Source organism: Poecilia formosa, unplaced genomic scaffold, assembly GCF_000485575.1.
Source record: "Poecilia formosa unplaced genomic scaffold, Poecilia_formosa-5.1.2 Scaffold155, whole genome shotgun sequence".
NCBI classification, from domain to species: Eukaryota; Metazoa; Chordata; class Actinopteri; order Cyprinodontiformes; family Poeciliidae; genus Poecilia; species Poecilia formosa.
The window spans coordinates 326,658-343,599 of NW_006800094.1; the positions used below are offsets into that span (position 1 = coordinate 326,658).

General features: G+C 38.2%; 1 protein-coding gene across 1 annotated transcript in view; it reads right to left on the reverse strand.

The window, feature by feature from the left end:
* Positions 1-731: 731 nt before the first annotated feature.
* The window catches only part of dync2h1 (dynein cytoplasmic 2 heavy chain 1), a 101,934-nt gene continuing 85,723 nt past the window's right edge, over positions 732-16,942 (reverse strand). The window contains 7 exon segments of the mRNA XM_016677420.1: positions 732-1,335; positions 2,500-2,616; positions 4,294-4,375; positions 4,453-4,562; positions 7,927-8,016; positions 13,879-13,980; positions 15,328-15,435. Of these exon segments, the coding sequence (XP_016532906.1) occupies positions 1,174-1,335; positions 2,500-2,616; positions 4,294-4,375; positions 4,453-4,562; positions 7,927-8,016; positions 13,879-13,980; positions 15,328-15,435 (771 nt within the window). The 3' untranslated portion in view covers positions 732-1,173.

Below are 16,942 nucleotides of genomic sequence, written 5' to 3' on the forward strand. Positions count from 1 at the left end.
TTATCTATTTTTTTCTCTCTCTCTGCCTCCGTCCCCATGTCTCTTTCCCCATCTGACCCAGAGGGCCTCGTTTCACAGAAATCCAATCCTCTCACTTTTTTAAACCCGCTGTTCCATTCTGCTCCCATTTTGTCACACTGCAGTGCGCACACAAAACCCCGCTCCTCCCTCGTTTCAGCTCCTTTCTCTGTCTCCACAAAACACACACACACACACACACACGCGCTCCCGGTCAAACATGAGCACAAACATACGGGCTGACATATTATCAAACATTTGTACAACTGCATTAACACAATTGAAACGTCGGCCAATAGAGAAAGAGGAAGACCTAATTAGTCCATCAATCAAATTTAGAGCTCTCAGTTGGATTTGTGCACACAGAAACACACATCCATGGATGTGTGTTTCTGTGAGGTGCACCTCACACTCTGCCATGTTGCTCTCTGGACATTCATCACAGCTTCACTGACTCCATTCAACCTCGACTCACAACCAATCACACAAAGGTTAGGGACTGACTTGTGTGTTTGTGTGTTTGAGAGAGGATCACAATCTGCTGGCTTTTCCTGGTGATCTGTATTGTTTACTGTGGAAACATTCTGCCCACTGACACTGAGGATCAGCTGCTCTCTGAAATACACTGAAAATTATCCGAGGGCTGATAAACGTACCGATTCTCATTTTGCAGAACCCAAACCATGACAAAACTCATTTAAATAAATAAACCATGATGTTTTTTTTATAGGTTTATTTTTGATAAATAGGGTCCATAAATAATGACGGTAACAAAAATATTTTGAAGCAAACATTCAGAATTAAAGCCTTTCTCTGGAATATAACATAGGCTAAGTGTTCCTGGTGAATAAATATGAATTCCTTCATTTATGAAATGTGTAGAATGTCCAGAACCAAATTATATTAAACTAACACAAGTTAAGCTAATAACATATAAACTGATCTGCAACCTAAGAACTGAACAATAACAATGCTTTTATTGTATTAAGATGTCAACATCAACCAGTGAAGTTAAAGGTTTTGTCTTCCAACTTAGGATACTTCTTGTAGCACAAGCAACAAAATGAGAACCAGTACTGGAGACTGAAGACATTTTTTTTTTTCTTTTCTTTTCTATCTTTCTGTGCTCGGCCTCGTCACGATGATGACACCCTTTCACTGTTGTTTGAGAAAAAGAGCAGCTCCGGTCTGTATCCACTGGTTGGGGTTTGGTCCGCAGGGCAGGGAGATGTGAGTGACCACCTTCACTCTCTCTGCGCTGGTGTACACCGGCAGCCAGATGCTCTCCTCCGAGTCAGTGGAGTCGGCTGTAGAGATCTGGAATAAAGGGTAAAAGTGCAATATCTATATAAAAATATTTACTGTATGTGCAAACCCTGCCTCTCGCAGGTTGACTGTTGGAGATCACTGAGGATTAGCATGTAAGATAGTGTGTGTGTGTGTGTGTGTGTGTGTGTGTGTGTGAGNGGATGGATGGATGGATGGATGGATGGATGGATGGATGGATGGATGGATGGATGGATGGATGGATGGATGGATGGATGGATGGATGGTTGTGCAAGTTAAAAACGGAAAGAGAGTGAAATGTGAACACTGACACCATTGTTTTTACATGTTTATCACATGGTTGTTTTTTTATTACAAAGAACTGTACCAAATACACATTTACTTGTGTTTTTTTTCTGTGACTTAAACGACTTTAATTTGTGTGTACCACAGGTGAATTTTAAATGTGGTCCATGAAATTCACATGTGATTTTTAAATTTTAAGTCATGCGACGTCACTGTAAACTAGCTTCTATTTCAGAGCTATTTTACTCTAAAATTGAGCAGTTAAAAAATGATTTAATCTGTGAATTTATGCGTCAGCTGGTAGATTTTAATTAGTGTCAGTCCTATAAAGCAGGCCTCCATTTTCCTAGAGAATATGCTGTGTTGCCTGTCAGTAAAGACTGCAACAGTAGCTCAGTAAAGGCATGCTTTACCTTTGCACCCACTATTCAATATCCGTAATGACATTTAAACATCACAGATTAAAGTAGACTATAACTGCCTTTCTCTCCGGTTTCCACACTGATTGTAATAAAAATGAGGTAGACACAGAATGCAAGTCCACTCAATTTGCACAGGCAAAGGCAGTGAATTAACAAGGCTTTTGCTTGACCTATAAAACTGCTGACAGGATTGTGGAAAGAGAAGATTGCTCAAATAAAGGGTGCACCTCAGCTGCAATGTTAAAATGAACTCTTAAATGCACGTTTAGTCTTTTTTTTTAAGCAAATCACTTTGACTGTTACATTTAGATAAAAAAATAATTTAGCCTCCGAAATTTACTCAATGTGAGCAATTCTTTTTTTTTGTTTTACAAGTTAGAATGTCAAACAAAGGTGAAGCAAACTGATTAAAGTCCAGCCAAGTCTCAGAAAACCTTGCCAGCTTTGTAAATGTAAAGGAAGTTTAACAACGCCGAAAGTGAGCTACCTGTGGAGCCCAGGCCATGTAGCATGCTGGGACCGCCGAGACACTGGGGGAATCGTGTTGGTTCTCACTTAAGTGGATCCCGTCAAAACGACACCCCTCCAACTGGAGGCCACCGACCTACAAATCCAAAGGGAAAGAAGGAAGCAAAATGAATCTGACTGTGACGACGAAGAGGGGAATCGACGCCAAAGAGAAGAGTGACGAGAGCGGCATAGTTGGGGCTCGTGCATTAAAATAGCCTAATGGAGCAAATATAAACTACGAAAGGGTGACGAACACTGAGGTCACTCGATGAAGAAGTTGCAAAACAGATTACATGAGAGACGCTGTTTGAGTGACTCAGGGATTTTCCACAGCAGGCCAGACAAAAGAAACCTTGGCACCAAATGTGACAAGCACAGACGACTAAAACTCTAAATCACTATAATCGGAGGAAGAAGAAAAAAGAAAAAAAACGAGCAAGTGAGGGAGAGACAAATCTAGAAGAGAGATCATTGTGTGCATGCATTTATCTGTGCGTAAGAAAGCTCAACAATTATCCTCTCTCTCTTTTTGTGTGATGTTTATTTTCCTTTTCCTCCCTGCAGCTGCAGACTCCACCCTTCCTTCCTTCCTTTGTGTAGTTTAACAAAGTGCATCTTAAGTCATGCCAAGTTCTATTGGCATAACTAGAAATGAAACCTTACTCTAAAGGATAAAAGACAATGAAATTACATCAACCTCTGTCACAGCATGAAGGACAGAAACATGCTGTGCTGCTACGATGATTTACAGCCTTTTTTAAATCTTAAATATTCCCATCTGTCAAATTTCTAAATCAATCAAGACAGCTTTCAAAGACACCAGACATGTCCGTCTCTAATTATTGTGCAGAAAACCGTTTGCCGTCCATCTTATTCTATTTTCTTCTCAGTTTCTGCTTCAATCTTTGAAATCCCTGCTTGTTGTCTTTTGCTCAATTATTTTGCAATTGCCTATCACTCTACCATACACCATTTTGATTATGGTTTCAGTTTTCTGCAACCCAATGGTGGGATCTACAGTTGGCACACATTATCTGGTCCAGGTCAAGTCAATCACAAATTTCCTGATCCAATCAGATTACAGGTAGGTTTGCAGATAGTAGGCCGAGTTGGACATCTGACTCCGCCCTCAAGCCGCTTTAATTAGACGATCCTTCTCCTTTGCTCCAAATGTCTCGTTTTACTTAAAGCAGTTCTACTCCTACAGTGAAGTTACTCTTAAATTGGATATTTGACAGAGAAACAGCAGTGAGCACCTGATGGTTCTGTTACCTTCTCCCACTCTCTCCCTGAAACGTTTCTTTAAAATTAGGGTTGGCATCATAAAACCGTAATGGAGAGGATTGTGTGGCACGTCAAGAGTCCTGCAAAGTCTTTGAAGTACTTAGTGGGGAGAAAATTCGGTGTCCAGTTGCCTTACAACCAGGTATGTTACTTTCTTTAACATCACTGTCTTGTTGTTAATAATCTATCAATGCCCCCAAGTGGTCAGACAGATCGTAGCTGATCACATCAGACTGTGAGGAGTTTTTAAGTTTTGGTGTCAGTTTTGAAGAATTCAACCTCTAGAAACGAGTGAAAAATCTGGAAAGGATAGAAGGAGATTATGAATTATTACTTTTGGTCATTGTTGATATAGTTGAGTAATAGTTGGACTGATTCTTTAGTATCAATACTCATGTGCAATTTACATGATGTGTAAAAGCAACTGAGCATGACTTTCTTAAATAAAGTCATTTAAACTGACTGTCAGCTGCTTCATATGCTCTACCTTGACTTGTAGCTTGGCCTGAGCAATTGGACTCCTCCATGATGAGACAAACACCAAACTATCCATGGAACAGCCTATGGATCTGAAAAAAAGAGAGGAAAAAAGTAATGATTTAAACTGTGATTGGCTCACATAAAAAATGCAAACTTTCATTCCTACCTGGCCGTTTCTTGTCTCAGAGCGTTCAGGAAGGTATCAGGGTGGAAGAGCTCTGATAAATCAAGGATGTCAGAGAGGAGAGCCTGTCTGCTCGCACGTTCAACCCAACTCTGTGTAAAAATTATACCAAGAGGCACACGGATTTGTAAACCAATCGTTTAGAAGATAAACAGACTCAGATAATACATAATTCAAGCATTACATCAATTTTCTCCAAGTCAGAAAGAAAAATTTTACAGGTGATTTTAAGATGAGAGTACTTACAGTGTACTTATACTAATGAAATTGTTTGGATTAAAAAAAAATAATAATAATAAACTATTAACCATTGAACAAGTTTAATGGTATTATTTGGTCACAGACATGTTCGAAATGAGCCAATCTGCAACCTGACAGTCCATGTCTGAGTTAGATAGTACATTAGAAATATAAACTAATAAAATAGAATATTTAATAGAAATGCGCGATTAATAAGCTACTCTGACTTTCCTTGTATTTTTTATTACCACACAACAACCTGAAAATACCGCAAACACAATCACCTGCTAATGAGAACATAATGAATAACTAGAACAACAATTATTGACCTGCTTTTAATCAAAAGAATCCAATTTTTTTTAATCCCCAGGAAAAAAATAAAAATAAAAAATAAAAAATAAGCACTGCTCTCCCTATGCATTGCTATGGCAGGCCCCGGTAAACAAAGAACACATCGAGCTACAGACATGCAGAGTAGTAACTGTTTGCACAAAAAAATACATAAATGGAGAGAAAGGGGCCAAAGGAAAAACAGAAATAACCAGTATGTTGTGAATATTTGCATAGCCAGAGATAAGAGCCAGAGATAAGAGCCTTATCCATGATGGTGATCTAGGGCATCAGATCAGACATCTGCTTTGATTAGATAAGCAGCTTCCTTCTGTGTCACTGCAAAAACCATTTAGTTTTGTCCCCAGGACAACTCATCGGGTAAGAACACTGTCCTGCTTCTTTGCATCTTTTTTTAGTTACATTTATGTTTTTGGGGGAAAAAGCTGCAGAACTTTAGAAAGGAAGTCACTTGAGCATATATATTTTTTTCTATTCTTAGAGCAAAGCATCTTTTCATTTATGCATGGACAACAAAAGTGGAAAGATTTAAGAATCAATGTTTGATTTTGGTCTCTATCTACTCTCTCTTCCCTTAAACAGCTGTATTTAAGCAACTTCGTCACAGAGTTTAAATCGGGCATAAAAAAAAATCCAACATGATGAACACCGAGCGTATAGACACTGTGTCCAAGCCAGGGCTGTGAGAATTGGCTGTACAGTGTGCTGCGCTTCTTCCAATCTAACTTCTCCACCTTACTTTTGTTCCTCAACAAGACAATCTACATGCTCGTCTATTTAGATAATAATATAATTATATAATAATATAAAGTTGATCAATACAATTTCATTGCTTTATCCCATTTAGTTTTCTCTGTGCTGTAGGTACTGTAAGCGTATCAAAAAAACGTCAGAGCAGCCTAAACTCTAGGTCAGTAACAGAACAAAAAATGTCATAATCAAAGTGAACTCATTTAATCTTTGTTAGGAATGGGTGATTTTTTTATAGCATGGTATCAGTCTGTATTAGAAATTGGGCATTGATCGGCTTTGACAATTTCATGGTCAAGTAGCTCTGACTAGCTAACACATCCTACGTAAAAGATAATGGTCACATTGACATGACAGATTTTTGGGTAAAAGTTGTTGCAGCAGAAAAAAAAAATGAATGGGAAATTCACAAAGCAGAGCAATCTCCAGGGCAAATAATGTGTTTTCAACTAATATTGTGATTTTAACACATTATTAGCAAACAGATTCTCATCAGGTCACAGTTATCCTTTTGGCAGCCATAAGCACAACATTTGGAATGAAATAATAAAACAAACTGAATGTATTTTTTTCACTTTTTTGATTAAAATTTGAATAACTTATGGCAAACTCCAGATTTTGACCTGACATAATGCTCCTTAAAATGTGTAAGAGCTACGTCTAAAAGGAGAAATCATGTTGGAAGCTTTCAGAAGTTAGTTTTTTTCTATGATTGTCCATAAGACACACACAGCCTTTGTGTTCCAGAATAACAAGGAAAATGCTATGGATCTAATTTACATAAATATAAATTACTGTGTTCAGGCTTTTCCCTAAACCAATGCATCATAATACCTCAATTACAGTGTCTATTTGACAGTGTCTGCGCTGTTAAATATAGCAGTGCAGACACTATTTGCTTGTTGAAGATATTTTAGGAGCAGATCTCCTTCACCTTCTACTTACAGAATTACAAGGATGCACAAACTCAAGTTTCCTTACATTCAGCACCAGCAAATATCTTTGCATATGTGCCCCTATGTTTGCAATTTTAAGTATACTGAGCAAGTCAGATCAAGCACAAAAATTGTTAGAAATTTCTAGACCTATAATTTCTAGAGAGGTTCTGCAACAACAGGGAGAAGTTCTTCTGATTTGTGTAAATCAAAGATTAGTAGGTTAAGGTTTTGTAAAAAACAGGTATTAGATTTTTGTCACAAATGCCCTTATTGGTGCAGCTCGAACTTCGAGGAATATATGCTAAAGCTCGGCAGTGTGTGCTAATTATACACAGGTAACTTGGGGTAGAGTTAAAACATCTGAGCTTGCTTATTGCCAGGGTTGATTCATATGTCTGGGGACACTGTGCTGCTGGCCCTCGGTTCTTTAGCGGCTCTGGATGGCTCTGCCTTGATTAGCTGAGAGAATACAGAAAAGCTGCTAACACAGTTATCACTCAGCACTGATGAGCTGAAAGAGACAGTGAAGGACACTGCAGCCTCCAGACAGACACACATGAAGACTGATAGAGTTCAGGTAGACAGTGAGGCTAGAATAAAGGATAAAAAAAGAGAGAAGTGTCAGGAAGACATATGCACAGAGAAGGACAAGCAGGCCTGCAAACAGAAACAGGCACACAGTGCTTTGCGACGCACTCCAATAATGAAATGCATCCACACAGAAATGAATTATTTTTAGATGTCTGAGTGTGTGTGTGTGTGTGTATGTGTGTGTGTGTAGTAGTAGTCTGTTGGAGCATATTGAGGTAGGCGTGCAGTCAGACACAGCTGAGAGGAAGAACCCTTATTTTCTGTCACTGACCTAAGAGTGAGACTTCCTACAACATTCTGCTATCAGATAATGTAGAAAACTGTGAAATGATTTCTCTGGTGTATTAATTAATAAGCACACCTATAAATAACTCTCATGATTATAAATCAAACTTTAAAATCCTGCATCCACGGCATTTTTGTCACCTTTGGATAAATGAAAAATAAAATAGAAAAATTAAAAAAAAGCATGTGATGTAAGAAATTTAAAATGCTTTATACTAGCATCCATTACTGGGCAAAACTGCTGAGCTTGCAGTTTTTAAGAGGAGAGCATTCATTCCACTTATGCACACTGTTGCCTTACCTGTGTGGCTACAGCCCGTGCTACAACAGCTCTGAGGTACTGCATAGGCTCCTCTGGTCCTTCCCATTTATTCTGCCATGTTATGGGACACTGACGCATTGGCAAACACACAGAAAAAGACAGAAAATTTGGTCTTAGATCATATAATGAAGAAAACACTCCACCTAATATGTAATAAATGTTGCTACAGCATTTATTTGACATTAAAACTATTTTAACAAAAGACTCTTATCATTCTCTGCTCTCTCTCTCTCTCTCTCACTGATAAAATACTTTCCAATGATAGATAGATATAACTGAGAAGCTTTAACTCTGCTCAGTTGTTCTTTAACTGCTCCTAATACTTGCTTCTCAAAAGTAGATTTAATCTTCCACATGTTTTCTTACGTATCAGGTAACTGCACACCCTCCTCTGATACACAATCATACAAGTAAGTAAATAAAACCTCAATTAATCATCAACTCAAGTAATATTATGCTCATGCTGTCTCATTGCATAATACATTCTATTATAATAGAATGCATTTGAACCATACTGCTAAAGCAGAGTGGAATATATTGCTGATACTGTTGTATCAGCATTATGCTTATAACATTATTTTTAGATGATAACTCAGTCATTTCCTTTTGATGTGTGACCTACAAGCATTGCAAAGGCACAGACGAGTGTGATTGTTTTCATGTTGGTTGATAAGGAGTGTTACTGTCTTCTTGAAAGCAAGCAGTCCTTGAGTTACCCAGGAATGTTGATGGAGTTTACCTCTCATTAGGCTGGTTGAGACTCCTCATTTACAAAAACCATTGAAGAAGCCGCAACTACTTTTAAATAATTAGCGTAGCAGCATTGTGGGAACTCGTTACAAAAATAAACAGTGACAGTGTCAGACAAATTGGTTTGGAAGCACTGTGAGACTACCAGGTTTAGCTGTGGGACTACCAGGTTTAGCTGTAAGACTACCAGGTTTAGCTGTGGGACTACCAGGTTTAGCTGTGGGACTACCAGGTTTAGCTACGGGACTACCAGGTTTAGCTGTGGGACTACCAGGTTTAGCTGTGAGACTACCAGGTTTAGCTGTGAGACTACCAGGTTTAGCTGTGAGACTACCAGGTTTAGCTGTAAGACTACCAGGTTTAGCTACCTGTTTACTGCTAACGGTATTAAAAGTTGGCATCTCACTTATGCCTTCCAAGCTGTACTAAATTAAATGGTCTCTTTAATAAGTATGGGATGTATTTGGCTATCTCTTCTTCAAAAGCTAAAATATTCCTAAATGAACAGATTAAAAAAAAAACAGTTTGAGATTTGAGACATTTCTTCTCTAGTATACTGTATAGAAAAGAATTAAGCTGATCTACAGACTAAAATATTCTACAATGTTCACATTTTTAATAAAAAAATTAAAAAATGTAAACTAAATGAGAGACAACAGTTATGTCTCAAACAGCTAAAGCATCCTGCAGTACTTACTGTGAACTCTTGGACAAAAACAAAGAAAGGTCAAACACTTATATAAAAATACAACAAAACATGAGACTACAGATTGTGAATTTGGGATAGTCCAAGGATCAATATCAGAAACTAATTAAGATGACACTTTAAAAGTAGGAGCTAACGTTTAGTCTGTCATGTCGGAGGTACAAGCAAGGGATTTAAAAATGTTCTATAATCACTTGTCATTTTAAAAGGAGAAAGATGCCAGAAAACAACAATAACTGAAACAGGGTGGTACATAAACTACATTTTTTGATAATTTGATCAAAAAATTATCAATAATTTGATCATTAATATGTTTTTTAACCTATTCAAGAACCTAAGTTTTCCCAGAAAATATTGATATTCTTGCAATTACAGCTGGTACTGAAAAACTCAAGGATGCCAAAGACTGCTTAACTTCTGATAAAGAAATGTCTTACCAGCGTCACATCTTCACATTAATGATCTTTACCCTAACGAAAGGCACTGCAGATATTTATTTCTGTTTTGCAGTACTGCTTACCACTCTCCCCTGATGGGTATCTTGGCCACTTTCCAAGCAACTAATTATGTTTTACTGCACAGCTGAGCAGAGGGGCAGCGGAGCTGATCTCTCACAGCTATGCATACCATACTTTACATTATTACAACCCCAAACGGTCCATTTTCCAAATAGATAAATCACCTCTCCAGCTCATTCTGGTTCTCTCCCCCTAGTTGAAAATGGCCCAATCAGTGACGGGTGGTTGAAGCCTGTGATCTGACAGTTATGCATCATAATGTTTTCTGAAAAAGTCTCCACAGTTCATTTACAAACAGGCTTCTGATGCAGTGGCAACCACCATCTGCTAACTAGATAAATATTAGATGTAATTAGGACTTTTTGAAGTAGTAGTTGCCAAAGTACTGCTTCATGTCTTTGAGCTCAGAAGGTCATAAAAACTGATTTTATTTGGTTTTATTAGTAACCTTAACTTAAACTGTTCTGAGAAAAAAACAAGCCCTGCAGAGGCACCAAAGTCAGCATAGCTATGCAAAAATAATTTGCACTGGGTGACTTCATTTCACTTTGTCACTGTGTGTCCTCTTTGTACTGCTGGAGGAACATTGGCTTACAGCAGTGATGTCTAATGCATTGCCAAATGTGGCTACAAAAGTCATCAGATGTTTGATAAAAAAAAAAAAATTGGCAGCAAATAAATGTAGTGTTCATCTAAAATGCCCCGGCCTGGCAATTCAGAAAAGCATAATCAAAGATGAAAGTCACTGCTGTTTCTCTGAAGCTTTAGAAACCATTATGTGTTTGATACAGTGACATGTACATGTACACAAATCAGTCATGACTTTTTTTTTTCTTTTTTTGGTGGTAGACCTTTTAACTTTTGTGGGTTTTCAGCTTAGATAAAATTTGACACACAAATCCTAAAACATCATCAAATTTGAATTTTTGGGATTTGATGCTCTGGCGACTCATTGTTGTGCTCTTTGGGATTGTATGGGAACTTTTTTCAAAGTCTTCAGCTCTTGTGCAGGAAGAAGAAACTCTACTGGTTGGGTAAACATGTGAGCAGATTAACACAGGGGTCTCAAACTCCAGTCCTCAAGAGACAGTCCTGCAACTTGTAGATGAGAGCTTAGTCCTACATCCCCTGGATCAAAATATTTCCTAACCATGCATCAAATCTTAGAGTTCTAGTGATGAGCTAAAAATTAGAGTCAGGTCTGCAGAAGCAGAAACGAGGCTAAACGTTGAGGACACTGGTCCTTGGACTGTTAGGATAAGTGTTGTTAAAATGTGACTGATCATGATCGACGTAGATGTCACAAAACAGGCTTAGTCAGCAAACAGCGTAATGCTACTTTAACCATCAGAGCTCATAAATGTGCGGCTTAGCTATACAAACGTACTTCCTGAGAGATGCCTGATGTTAAACCGTTCTTTATCCAGTGCAATCTGTTCAGCCACCAGAATGTAAACTAGAGGCTTCAATAAATAAATAGTTAACTTCAATTTTGAAATGTTTTAACACAAAAGCTGTTATGAAACTGGTTCTGGTCGTGCCATGCATGCTGACATTTTGAAAAACAGGATGAGGACCAGCTGTTCTGCAGGTTTGTACAAGAGAAAATGGAAATAAAAATGTTGTGGAACACCAAGCAACGTCCTCCTATATCCTGCAAGCCAAATTAAGTATCTACATTAAGTAGCGCGTGTGTAACGCTATTTTTATATCATTGCTGCAATATTTGAGTAGCCTTTGAGTCAATTCTGTTGCAGTGAAGCACACGTGAGGTACACCTTGGCTTGTGAAAGCCGTGACCAAAAATTACTGCTGTATGAGGACATGTCCAAAAAATCTGGGGCAGCCTGGTCAAATTGTGTGCTACAGTAAGCCCCTTTCAAAAAGCACTTTGACATAAAGACACACTTCTGCTGGCTCCATGTGTTGTGTTAAAAGATCAAGGTGCAACGGGGGGTTGGGGGGTGGGGGTTGAAGTCAACCTGCCACTACTTCACACCTCAAATTTACCTAGCAAAGAAGTCACAGCTGTGTACCAGCTGGCTTGTAAAATGGTAGCTTGACGTTGCAGCTCCACTGTGTGACGGTGTTTACAGAGACTATGTGGCCAGCTGGGTTGGGATTCAAAGCAAAAACACAGATAGCAGCTCTGTGTGCTGCATGTTTGACACATAATTTCTTTACATTAAACAGACACTGGAAAAATCATGATGAACAGCATAGACTCAAATGTGTAGCAAAGCAATGCCAGAGTTTTATTTTCCAACCGATCGATCGATCAGTCAATCAATCAATCAATCACCTATGACATTGTATTTTCTTGTTTCCTGAAATGACAGGCAGATACGCAGCAGTGTGGCAGGGATGTTTCAGATCCCGTGGAATATCTTTTCACTCCTACTCAATTATTCCTCCATTAGCAAAGAGTGATTAACGTATCAATATTACTCTCTCAATTACGTTTTCTTAACCATTTCCCGACTATTTTGATAATGACAAAGAGATACCATGCATTACGCTAAATAAGGCCAGATAAAACTTCAGACACTTGATACTTATTGCGGCATCAAAAATACGATTTCAAACATTAGGAATGGTGCAAACAAAAAATTTGCAAAATTAGAACTATTTAAAACTTTGAAACAGAAACAATGTCCAAGTAGAAACAAATCAAATATGGTGTTGAATCATTTGAGTTATTTATAAAATCATAAGCTCAGCGCATGATTGTTTTTTTGGGGGGAAGGGCGGGGGGGATTGCCACTTCTTTTTATTTTTTATTTTCTTATGCAGTATACTGTATCCATATTTGGGATCTGCATTGGATGTTCAAAAGATGGAAACTTAATAGAAAAAATTAAATGTTAAAATAAATAAATAACAACACAGGTTCATGTGATCACTAAAATCACAAAAAAAGTTGAACAACTGTCCAAGGCTTGTATTCTAAAATCATAATCTAGGGATCTTTAAAATTATTAGCTATAAAAACTATAAAATTTCATATGATGTCAATTTCTTTTCATCTGTTTCCTCTGCTTCCTTTCTTTTGAACATTGATAAAGCATTGATAAACATTGAACATTGATGTCCCTTTTGTTTAATTTTGGTAGATGTAAACAATTATTTAAAAACTAAATTGCACACATGCTAAATAAAAAAAAGGTGCCTAATTTAGTATTGTATGGACATAATTCATAGGAAAAACAGTAGAAGGGTAACAGATTGGAATAGGGAAAAATAGAAAGCATAATGAAGTAGCTGTAAACTAGAGAATGATGAGGTAGAAATGATTAGTGGGTGAGGGGGACTTAATACCTGCTGATCATTACAAAAAAACAAAAAAAAAGAGGAGAAATGTACTGAAGAAGGATTTTGGCCCAAGGCTTCTCTTAGGGGATTATAAACACAAAAGAAATGAGATGGGAACTGGGAGTCTGTTCCCCTCCACATCATCTTTTCCCTTTTGTCCTCAATTCAGCCTTAAGATATACACAGATACAGATTGTGTTTGTAAGATATCTACATGTCAGAGCCGTATACTATGTGCCGTATGCTACCGTGGCCTTGATTTCTCCACAAAGTTTTTTGCGATAATTCCAAAATAACTGAGGGAAAGGAAGGCATTATGTTATACAACAGTGGAGGAAGACAAAAATATATAAATATTTAAAAGTAATGTATAAATCTTTCTGTGGAAAACATGTTAAATCTCAGTGATTCAAGTAGTTTATTTTTTTCAGCAAGTGCCAGGGAACTCCTTCAGGGAAAATGTGAGGCAGCATCTGATTACTTGCCACTTTATAATTCACCAAGAAAAATAAAAAAAAAAATAAAAAATCTGTACCTGAATAGACAATTTCTCAGCAAGACTAAACTAGTTTTATAGTTGGTGGTCTTAATTACTGCCAACTCTGCGTTTCTCAGTGTAACCCCTTCTGGGAATCTGTTTCTTACCTCTTGATTTAGCAGGGCAGTGGCCAGTTTCTGAACTTCAGGGGTTAACAGTTGGGTTCCTCTGATGACCTTACTCAGTGCAGCGAGAGACTGGTGAATACTCTGTGACAAGAAGTACATCTTAAATACAGGACATCCTGTCCATAACACAAACTGTACAGCTGCTCACCAAAAGGTTTACTGGAGTTACCCTGTCCATAATGACTGTTTGTGCACAGCATAACAGACTTCTTTTTTATTTTCACTAATTTACTAAATAATTCACTAATTCACTAACTTGAATTTGAAAATTTTTTATATTAGAAAAATACACCGAGTTTAAAGACACAGAAGGTCCGTTTTGTAGCTTGGTAAAAACCAGCCCCCTTGTACTGTGCTTTGCTTCCTACAGAGGGATTGCGGTCTCGCCAAATAACTGCTTCCTGAAGGCGGGGACTCTGTTGATGTTTTAAATGTCACCCAATCACTAGCGTTTGGCTGTGTCCGTGTAATGTGCCAGCTTGATGCTATGAAGCTTGCAGGAAACGGTGTGCACTGTTAACTACCATTCTCCTCTGCAGAAAGAGAAGTGCTGAGCCGAACGAGGCAGCCGTTAGTGTCAATTCAATATTTGGAAGAATGACCAACTCGGACTGAATGGCTTCATTTACTTCCTCCGCTGCCACTGCTAAAACTACCGGCACACTATAATTCTAAAGTGGTGCATAAAGTCAATGACATCGTTCACAACTTCTGCTTCTGTTCGCTGATTGGCCCACTGGAAATTCTACCAGGGAAATCCAAGTAAATGGAAGAAATCCCAGCATGTTTAAATGAACAGCAATGTCATGGTAGCTTGTCACTTGTGGCCATTTTTAGGTGATGTCTTGATGAGAGCTCTGTATAATGCCTAAGCTATTATTATTGTTTGCATAACCTAACCAGCTTAAAGTTCTCAAAAACTTTGCACTTTGGTGTGCATGATACTTTCTGTTCACTAATGTTTTCCAGCAAACCTCTGTGGCTTTTACAGAACACCTGTAATTATATTGGTAATCAGTTACACAAAGTCGAATAACCTAACAGGTGTCTTCTGATGACAACTGTCTTCAGTGCATTATTTGGAGGTATCAAAGTAAACTGGGGTGAATACAAATGCAAGTCACACGTATCAGATTTTAATGTAAAAATAATAACTGAAAACCATGTATATGAATTGTGCATGTGTAGCTGCAACATGAAAAAAATGCTGAAAAGTTCAAGAGTTATGAATGCTTTTGTAAGGCACTCTATGTGAGGCAAAGCTTGCCAAATCAATAACTGATTTAAAAGCTTGTTGTGTCAATGGCATTTATGTTGAATCCCTGTGCTCTTTAATGAAATCCTTTTCACAAACGTACACAACAGACACAGGAATCAGCAAACACCATTTAAACAGAATGAGAAAATAGTTTTGTCACAGACACACACCTGGACCAGGCGGATGGCATTAAACTGCTCCAGAGCAATGAACGATAGGATTGGTGACTTCTGACCTTCTGTAGGTGGCTCAACCTTCTGATGGATCAGAGTAGAACCCTGATAGAAAGCAGACAATGACACCATCAGCTTTCAGAACTGCATGGTATCCACATCCACAACAGAACATTTTTCTGCAGTGCAGTTAGACTAAGAGGATGTGCATTACTGATAAAACACCAGATGTAAAGATTTAAAAATAACAAATCTAATGCATAGAATCAAGAAGATGTTAGGTGAGTAAACGAGGCAACAAACTCAGATGGGGAAGTATAATGTGTTTTCCAGACACATAGTGCCATTTTATAGCACAATCAAGTAACTAAGTTAACGTCGGTTGTTATAAAAGTGCTGAATATCTCAAATACGACGTAAAATAAATTTGACATCGTAATTTAATGATTTGAAAGTGGGCTTCTGTCTCTTTAAAAACTGCTGTTGTTTCTCAAACTCCACCTTTCTAGAAGTCATTTTTATTGAGAAGTAGCTCGTATAATGAGCTCAGCAGGTGCGCAGTTCCACCAGGTGTTTGCCAATTCCTGCTGACTAGTCTGAAGGAGTTGAGCGTCGGAGTTGCGGGGGGAGCGATTCTCTGTGAGGCAGAAGCTTGGAAGCTAGGAGCTTGTGCCTCGAAGGCGGGGCTAATTCCACCCAGGTGGAACCACATCTGATGGTTTCCATGGAAATTAAAAAAATTCTCAAACAAGCTTGAAAGAATCAAGGCAACATCTTTGATGAGGGAATGACATTATAACATGATGTAAAGTTTAACAACGCCAATTTTACATGATGCTGCCCTTTTAATGAAGAGTGCAGACTTCTTATCTGTGCTGTTCTGTACGTTTCTTGTACAAACCCACAGTTAGGGCTGTGAGATGCATGAATGTGGATGTTGAAGAGTGCGGCAGAGCAAAGCTGCGATAGCCTAACTGCAGCAGTCCCATTATCTGTTCAAAAGTATAATCTAATAACCGCATTAAAATTATCTGTTTTGTTTCGCTTCTCTCGCTTCTCCCTCAACGACAAACATTTTTACAGTGAACAAATAGTTTGTATGCATGAAAGTGCTTGAATGTGATATTTACAAGTTACACTTCAGCAGTTGACAGACATAATGAACTTAACAATGCAAGTCACACTCTGAGGCACTGATGGTCAAACACTGTAGGCCGACTCACGACTGATAAGCAGTTAGCTGAAAGCATACAGCAGCAGATTTAGAACAAAGTGTTACAGCTGTAATGAATGACTCAGACATTCTCTGTTCCTCTGCAGGTAAAAACAACTCTGGTTAAAATGAACTAAGAGAGCAATGAGAAGCTGAGCAAAGCAAAGGTGCAAGGACAGAGCAAGCATGTGTGCTTTATAGCACTGGAGTGAATAAAAGAAGCAGAGCAAGAGGACGGGAATATGGAAGATACATTATTTAATATAAAGGTACATGTCCGTTTGACTTAAAAAAGAAAAAGGTGCCTGTCTCCAAGCAACCACACACAAGACTGCTGGCTGACTGGGCAACCTAGGATCTATTATACTGTGACTGTCACTGACGACTAATTTACAATTA